The sequence below is a fragment of the Fundulus heteroclitus genome, chromosome 22 (assembly GCF_011125445.2).
Source record: "Fundulus heteroclitus isolate FHET01 chromosome 22, MU-UCD_Fhet_4.1, whole genome shotgun sequence".
Classification (NCBI taxonomy): Eukaryota; Metazoa; Chordata; class Actinopteri; order Cyprinodontiformes; family Fundulidae; genus Fundulus; species Fundulus heteroclitus.
In genome coordinates, this window is record NC_046382.1 from 1,971,824 (window position 1) to 1,979,588 (window position 7,765).

A 7,765-nucleotide genomic window follows, 5' to 3' on the forward strand; every position below is an offset into this window, starting at 1 on the left:
TATGGAGAAACAAGTTGTAAAAGTAAAAAAATCAGGATAAAAACAGACAAAAATAGCAGCTGCTGTGTTTGCAATAATTATATAATATATTTATATTTTAAGGCTCAGCAGGACCTCTGGTCGGTTCTCCAAGAGCTTTCTTCAGGCTCAGGAGTTTCAGGTAAACAGCAGAACCTCAGCAGAACCTTCTAATAGTGGATCAACAAGTCTAACGGTGACGGTCAGAACTAGAAGAGGACCATCAGCCGGTCAGCCCGTCACTCTGATGGCTTCTTCTGCTCCAGAGCCTCTTTTTTTGGTGGAAATACGCGACTGGAGCCAGCGGCATGGATCAGAACTGCATCAGTGGAAAAGACCACTCAGTCAGCCATTACCATCTAACATAGAAAGTACTCCTGGGTCAGTGTGAGCTTCTGCTTTCTGTGTCTCTGCTCTGTCTTCTCTAACATAGAAAGTACTCCTGGGTCAATGTCAGCTTCTGTGCTTTCTGTGTCTCTGCTCTGTCTTCTCTAACATATAAAGTACTCCTGGGTCAATGTGAGCTTCTGCTTTCTGTGTCTCTGCTCTGTCTTCTCTAACATAGAAAGTACCCCTGGGTCAATGTGAGCTTCTGCTTTCTGTGTCTCTGCTCTGTCTTCTCTACCATAGAAAGTACACCTGCATCAATGTGAGCTTCTGAGCTTTCTTTGTCTCTGCTCTGTCTTCTCTAACATAGAAAGTACTCCTGGGTCAATGTGAGCTTCTGAGCTTTCTGTGTCTCTGCTCTGTCTTCTCTAACATAGAAAGTACTCCTGGGTCAATGTGAGCTTCTGTGCTTTCTGTGTCTCTGCTCTGTCTTCTCTAACATAGAAAGTACACCTGCATCAATGTGAGCTTCTGAGCTTTCTGTGTCTCTGCTCTGTCTTCTCTAACATAGAAAGTACTCCTGGGTCAATGTGAGCTTCTGAGCTTTCTGTGTCTCTGCTCTGTCTTCTCTAACATAGAAAGTACTCCTGGGTCAATGTGAGCTTCTGTTCTTTCTGTGTCTCTGCTCTGTCTTCTCTAACATAGAAAGTACTCCTGGGTCAATGTGAGCTTCTGAGCTTTCTGTGTCTCTGCTCTGTCTTCTCTAACATAAAAAGTACTCCTGGGTCAATGTGAGCTTCTGTGCTTTCTGTGTCTCTGCTCTGTCTTCTCTAACATAGAAAGTACTCCTGGGTCAATGTGAGCTTCTGAGCTTTCTGTGTCTCTGCTCTGTCTTCTCTAACATAGAAAGTACTCCTGGGTCAATGTGAGCTTCTGAGCTTTCTGTGTCTCTGCTCTGTCTTCTCTACCATAGAAAGTACTCCTGGGTCAATGTGAGCTTCTGTGCTTTCTGTGTCTCTGCTCTGTCTTCTCTAACATAGAAAGTACTCCTGGGTCAATGTGAGCTTCTGAGCTTTCTGTGTCTCTGCTCTGTCTTCTCTAACATAGAAAGTACTCCTGGGTCAATGTGAGCTTCTGAGCTTTCTGTGTCTCTGCTCTGTCTTCTCTAACATAGAAAGTACTCCTGGGTCAATGTGAGCTTCTGAGCTTTCTGTGTCTCTGCTCTGTCTTCTCTAAGCCCCAGTGGGTGGAGGCAGATGAGCGTTCCCACTGAGCCTGGTTCTGGTTCTGCTGGAGGTTCTCCTCCCTGTTAAAGGGGAGTTTTCCTCTCCACTGTCGCTTCATGCATGCTCAGTATGAGGGATTGCTGCAAAGCCATCAACAATGCAGACGACTGTCCACTGTGGCTCTACGCTCTTTCAGGAGGAGTGAATGCTGCTTGGAGAGACTTGATGCAACCTGCTGGGTTTCCTTAGAGAGGAAACTTTCTCACCAACCTGGAGGATCTGATGGAAGCTGACTTTGGAATGAACCTTGATGATGACGTGCTGTAGCCATCTAAATAAAAAGCTATTGAATTAAGCCGCTCTGGCCTGAATCCCTGTGGTTTTATAACGATCATCAGCTGAAGGAGGGACGGGTTCTGGTGGATCCGGGCTGAACTGGGTCACTGTGCTGGATTATTCATTTCATATCAGCCTGCAGTCAGGTGGAAGAGGGCCTGATCCTGCAGGCTGGAGCTGGCCTGTACTTCAGGGGGCGGCCAGCAGGGGGCGGTGGCGCGCGGCTCAGTGACACCGGTCGGAGAAGAAGAAGAAGCGGCGCAGCTGCTCCAGAACCAGCATGGGGGAAGATCTGCGCTCTGAGCTGCAGGAGTTCCTGCAGAACCTGAAGATCCAGACCAGCTGCGTGGAGCATCCTCCGGTAAGAACCAGAACCTGGATCAGAACCTGGACCAGAACCTGGATCAGAACCTGGAGAACCTGGTCCTGGCTGCAGAGGGACGCTGAGCTCCGCCGAACCTCGTTCCTTTTCTGACGGTTTAAAGTAAAAACTGTTCTGTTTAAACCTTTTAGACATTTTACCTTCAGGAAGGACACATCTGGACCTGGACCGGTTCGCTCTGTGGTTCGGCTCTGTGTCAGAACCTCCTGCGGTCCAGTTTTAGCGCTGAAGAGTGGGTTTCTGCTCTTCATCACAGACACGGAACCAGCTCAGTGTCTCTGCAGAACCTTTCCTCTGACCCGTTTCTTTGATTTGGACCCAAACAGCCGGAACCAGTGGAACCAGAACCTCTTTGGTTAAAGGTTCGGGTTCTCCAGGTCAGGGTTCTGCTGAGGCCGCAGCTGTAAAGCAGGTCTTTTAACCAAATGAAGGAACTTTTCATAACCGGTCTGACTCGTTCCAGCAGCACCGAGCCGCTCTGGCCGGCAGGGGGCGCCACGCTGAAGCGCTGCATGTGTGTCTGAGCTGAGAAAAAGACACAATAATGATAAAGCTTTAGTTATAAAGTGAGTAATACGTCATGGTGAGTAGAGGAAGTTATGAATAACACATGAGGGGAAATCTGGGCGTAAATAAATGAATAAATGTGGCAGAAGCAGTGAAAGGAGGAAAGAGATGAATTCCTCATCATGTCAGGGTTTTCTAATTTTGTGGGACCCACAGAGCTCTGCTGCCTCCTAAGGGGAGAGTGACACGAGGAAAAGAAAAACCAGTAAATACATTTAGCCTGTGGCTGTCTGTGGAGACAGAGTTCCACCTTTTAAAAAAGTGCAACAAATACTGATTCTGTTCATGTTTACATACCTATGAGCAATAGGTTTCTCTGCGTTAACATCAAAAACAAGCAGCAGTCAAACTTGCAGGTAAAGGGTGATAAATGTTTCTTACTGTCACCTGGCCGCATCAGGTTACTGTGCATCTCTAAGAAGCAGATTAATTTCTCCTACTACTGCCTGAACCTCAGCAGCTCCTTTGTTTCCTGATTAATCCAGGTGAGTCTGGCTGGTTACTGAGGTCAGACACACCTGGATTAATCAGTCTGACCAGTAATGAAAGGCAGGAAGTAGTGGAGCTGTGCTTAGAGCCTGTTTGGGATGAGAAAATGGGTTGTGGTGATGTGAGGTGAAACAAAGGCACAGACTTTAAAATCCTCCTGACATGAATGCCAGTGATTGTGTGTGTAGTGCAGCATGAGCATGAATAAACTTACATAAAGTGTGTATAACTACATTATGTGTATGGTAGTAGTTGATGTGTCAGTATATTGTTTTTGCTCCTTTAAGGTGAGTTAACTCCGGTCAGTGAGTCACTAACATGAGATCATCTCTGGTTTCTTCAAGGCGTTCTGTGTCTGAAGAGCCATCAGCCACGGTATCCAGAGGTCTGGATAAAATAAGAGGAGAAGAAGATATATAATGTGCAGAACTGAAATTTTTAAGACACAAGAAAAAAATACAACTAATCTGCCTCTTAGTTCTGCCACAGCTAGGGAAGTGCAGTGAAATTCATGTTCAGTGCAGAGACTCAGAAAGAGGTTATATCCTCAGACAATTAGGCTTCTCAACTCAAACCTGAGTCACTCTGTTTTACACAGCATACTTCACACACTACATTACTCAATACATTAAAGACATTATGTAATTAAAATCACTTCCAAAAACATTAGAATGTACAACATGAAAACTTCCTATTATTATTTTTATTATTATATCATCTAATTAAATACTACAAATCTAATAACGACAATATTAGGAGCTAAAAGCAAAAACAACATAAATGAACATTAAACAGGCAGTTATCTCTTCCTCCATCATTCTCAGATCATCCAGATCTTCATTCAGTTCTCCTGTCACTGGTTCCTATTTTTTCATGAGGAACTTTCATAAATCCAGACTAAGCAGTAGAAAAGCTAAACCTGGAAGTCTATGCTCATAAATCACCACCATGAATCAGCAAAGCGTCACGGTCCGGTTCTGGTTCTCAGTCCTGATGTTCAGCTGTGAGTCTGATCTGGAGCTAGGAGAGGTGACAGGTGAGACGTTCTGGTTCTCCAGGCCTTGACAGGTAAGACGTTCTGGTTCTCCAGGCCTTGCTTTCACATCGGTTCTCCAAGATGTAGCCGGTGGGTGGAAGGTCAGAGAAGATCACCTTCTGCAGCTTCCTCTGCTCCCCTAACGTCCAGCGTACCCTGCAGTGATGCTGCTGGTCTCTCTGCACCAGCAGACGTTCCTGAGGAGGTTCTGAGGGAACCCAGCCGTCCTCAGTGTCCTCTGAAGGTGCTGCTGAGCACCTCCTGGTCCACCATAGGGTGGATGGACCAGGAGGTGCTCAGTGACGTGGACCTAAAGCTGGGGACCTTCTCTACCGCTTCTCCATTGATGGTTGCCCGTAGAAGAACCGAGCTGGCCTTCCTGAAATCCACCAGAACCTCCTCGGTGCTCCTGCGGTCCAGGATGAGGATGCTGGTGGAGCAGCAGGTTGTCAGGATCCTTCAGTTCCTCCTGAGTCATGAGCACCAGAGATCAGCCCTGTGGTCACCGTGCTGTCTGACCTCTGGACAGGTTGGCCTTCATGGTGGACAGCAGGGGCCTGAGGCACGCCGCTGCTGGAGGTGATGGTGAAGGTCTGCTTCTAACAGCGAGGGACTGTTGGTCAGGAGGTCCAGGGTCAGGAGGTCCAGGGTCAGGAGGTCCAGGGTCAGGAGGTCCAGGGTCAGGAGGTGCAGCTCAGGGCGAGGTTCTGACGTTTGAAGGAACATGTGACTGGATCAGGAGCTCAGAGCTCATCCTGGAGAGGTCCACCTCTGATCAGAGACCCTCTGCTGCAGGTCTTCACCGTGGAGGAGATGATGCCTCACCTGCAGGATGTGAGCGGCGCCGTCACCAAGAACCTCTTCCTGAAGGACAAGAAGAAGAAAGGCCTGTGGTTGGTGTCTGCTCGCCACGACCGGCAGGTAGGACCTCAGAACCGGTCCGTCTCAGAACCGGTCCGCCTCAGAACCCGTCCGCCTGGACCGTGGGACCTTCTGGGCTCTAACGGGTCGGTCTTCTCCGTGTCTCTGCAGGTGAACCTCAACGACCTCGCCAAGAAGCTCGGCGTTGGCAGCGGGAACCTGCGGTTTGCCGACGAGGCCACCATGGTGGAGAAGCTGAAGGTACCGACAGGTCCTGAAGGAACGAGGCGGACCTTAGAGTCTGGAGAAGCCTTGGTCCTGTTAGATCGGTCTGGGTCCCAGGAAGGAGAATGGAGATCTTTGAGGAGTCCATCCTGGACCAGAACTCCTCAGCTGGTAGTCTTCATGGGTCTGAAGCTCGTAGTAACGTTGTCTCTGGTCTCCTCTCAGGTGGGTCAGGGCTGTGCCACCGCTCTGGCGCTGCTCTTCGATAAGGACCGGAGCGTGAAGCTGGTTCTGGACCGGGACCTGGTGGAGGGCGGCCACCAGATGGTCCACTTCCACCCCATGACCAACGGCGCCACCATGGGGCTGAGGCCAGAAGATCTGCTGCGCTTCCTCAGGGAGACCGGACACGAGCCCGTCCTGGAGAACTTTGAGTAGGACGGGCTGGACCTGGACCAGAACCTGGACCTGGACCGGGTCCTGAACCTGGACCTGGACCTGGACCTGGACCTGGATCTGGACCTGGACCTGGACCAGAACCTGGACCTGGTCCTGGATCTGAACCTGGACCTGGACCTGAACCAGAACCTGGACCAGGACCTGGACATGGATCAGAACCAGGACCAGAACCAGAGCCTAGACCTGGACCAGAACCTGGACCGGGTCCTGGATCTGGACCTGAACCAGAACCTGGACCTGGACATTAACTGGACTTATCTGCAGGGATCAATCTTAGACCAGAACTTTTGTCTTCTGTGATCTTCATGGTGGAAACACAGAACTTCTCGCCTGATTTTAGCAGAAGTCCTGAAGGTCTTACTTTGGTTCTGAGAACTTGAGCCTCAGGTCCATAAGTCCTGGTTCTGATGTTTAAGTTTAAAGGAGCAGTAAGTGAAGCTTCACCTCCAGGCGGGACGTTCTGTCTCTAGACCAAAGCAATAGATCGACCCCATAGATAAACTGATTAAACGATTAATGATCCAGATACAATGGTGCTAAATGAAAATATTCATCTATATCGTCGTTTTTAAGATTATTATTATTTTAAAGTTAGAAGAATGCAGTTTTTTATTTAAATGCCTGATAGACATAAAAAGTCAACCCATATTTATTAACTTTCTGTGAGCTGTTAGAAATGTAATTATCAGTTTGATGGCAGATAATCATAATAATCTGTAACAAATCGTTATTTGTTATATCAGCAGATTTCTGAAATATCGCCTTTATTTGTTCGCCATTTTTAGTTATTTCCATCTAAAATAATGAATTTTGCTTATTGCTCCTTTAAAGTTTGTCTTCAGTTTCTTTTGTCTCAGTTTCTGGTCTCCAGATTAAACGTCTCCTGCTGACGGTCCGTCTCATTAAAGGTCCAACAGAACCAAAGTGACTCCGGGAGAGTTTTACTGCTTCAGATGTTTCCTTCCCTGCTATGGGTCCAAACTGGAGGCCCAGTACGTACCGGTACCGGTTCTGTTTCATCTGGGAAACAGAACCAAGGCGGCTCTGAGACGGGGAAGAAGGAGCCATGTTGGTTCTGGTGCTGCTTCTCTGGCTTAGTAAAGGCAGGAGGTATCAGGTTCTGCTGGGGTTCTGGTTCTGGACCGGCGCACCAGCCTGTGGTTCTGGATGATCACCTGCAGCAGTCCGGGTTCTGGTTCCGGTCAGAAACACCTCAGCCTCCGAGGTCCTTCAGGGAGGGAAGTCGGGTTTAATAACAGAACCAGAACCTGCAGCCTTTGGACCTCGGCTGTAGGACCTGAGCTGGACCCGGTTCTGGACGGGTCCGAATGAAACATCAGAACCTTCAGAACAACAAGCAGCAGAAATTATCCGTTTAGTGCGAAACATGAAAGAAAGTTTCCAGCAAAGCTTTAAACTGAATTAAAGGCAAATTTATTAATAAAGAACTTTTCAGAAATAAAGTTCTGATTAAAACCTGCCGTGATAAAACGGACCCGGTCAGCACCGACAGCAGCTGGTTCCTAATCTGAGCTCTGAAGAATTTGTCTAAATTCTGATTTAATGAATCCAGATGCTAAATGTCTGTTTTCACAACTTGGAAGCAGAAATAATTCACAGAAATTAAGACAAAAACATTATTCTTTGTTTAATAATCCAGATTATTTAATTATTTTCAGTTTTCTGTAGCATCATTTATTGAAAATGTCTAGAAATAATACCAAGTTTCTTTTCCTCGTTGTTTCAGCTCAAAACTTCACAACAAAACTCATAAAATATTAACTTTTTATGGCTGTTATAAACACGGCTCAGCAGAACGTTTATAAAAACCAAAAGTTA

At 47.4% G+C, this 7,765-nt stretch overlaps 1 protein-coding gene across 1 annotated transcript; it reads left to right on the forward strand.

Annotated features, from left to right (window-relative positions):
* Window positions 1–2,131: 2,131 nt before the first annotated feature.
* zgc:64201 (prolyl-tRNA synthetase associated domain-containing protein 1) lies at window positions 2,132–5,976 on the forward strand. The gene is made up of 4 exons (XM_012856714.3): window positions 2,132–2,268; window positions 5,177–5,302; window positions 5,414–5,503; window positions 5,693–5,976. Exons 1-4 carry the CDS (start codon window positions 2,188–2,190, stop codon window positions 5,903–5,905), a joined length of 510 nt encoding a protein of 169 aa, XP_012712168.2. The 5' UTR covers window positions 2,132–2,187; the 3' UTR covers window positions 5,906–5,976.
* Window positions 5,977–7,765: the final 1,789 nt, after the last annotated feature.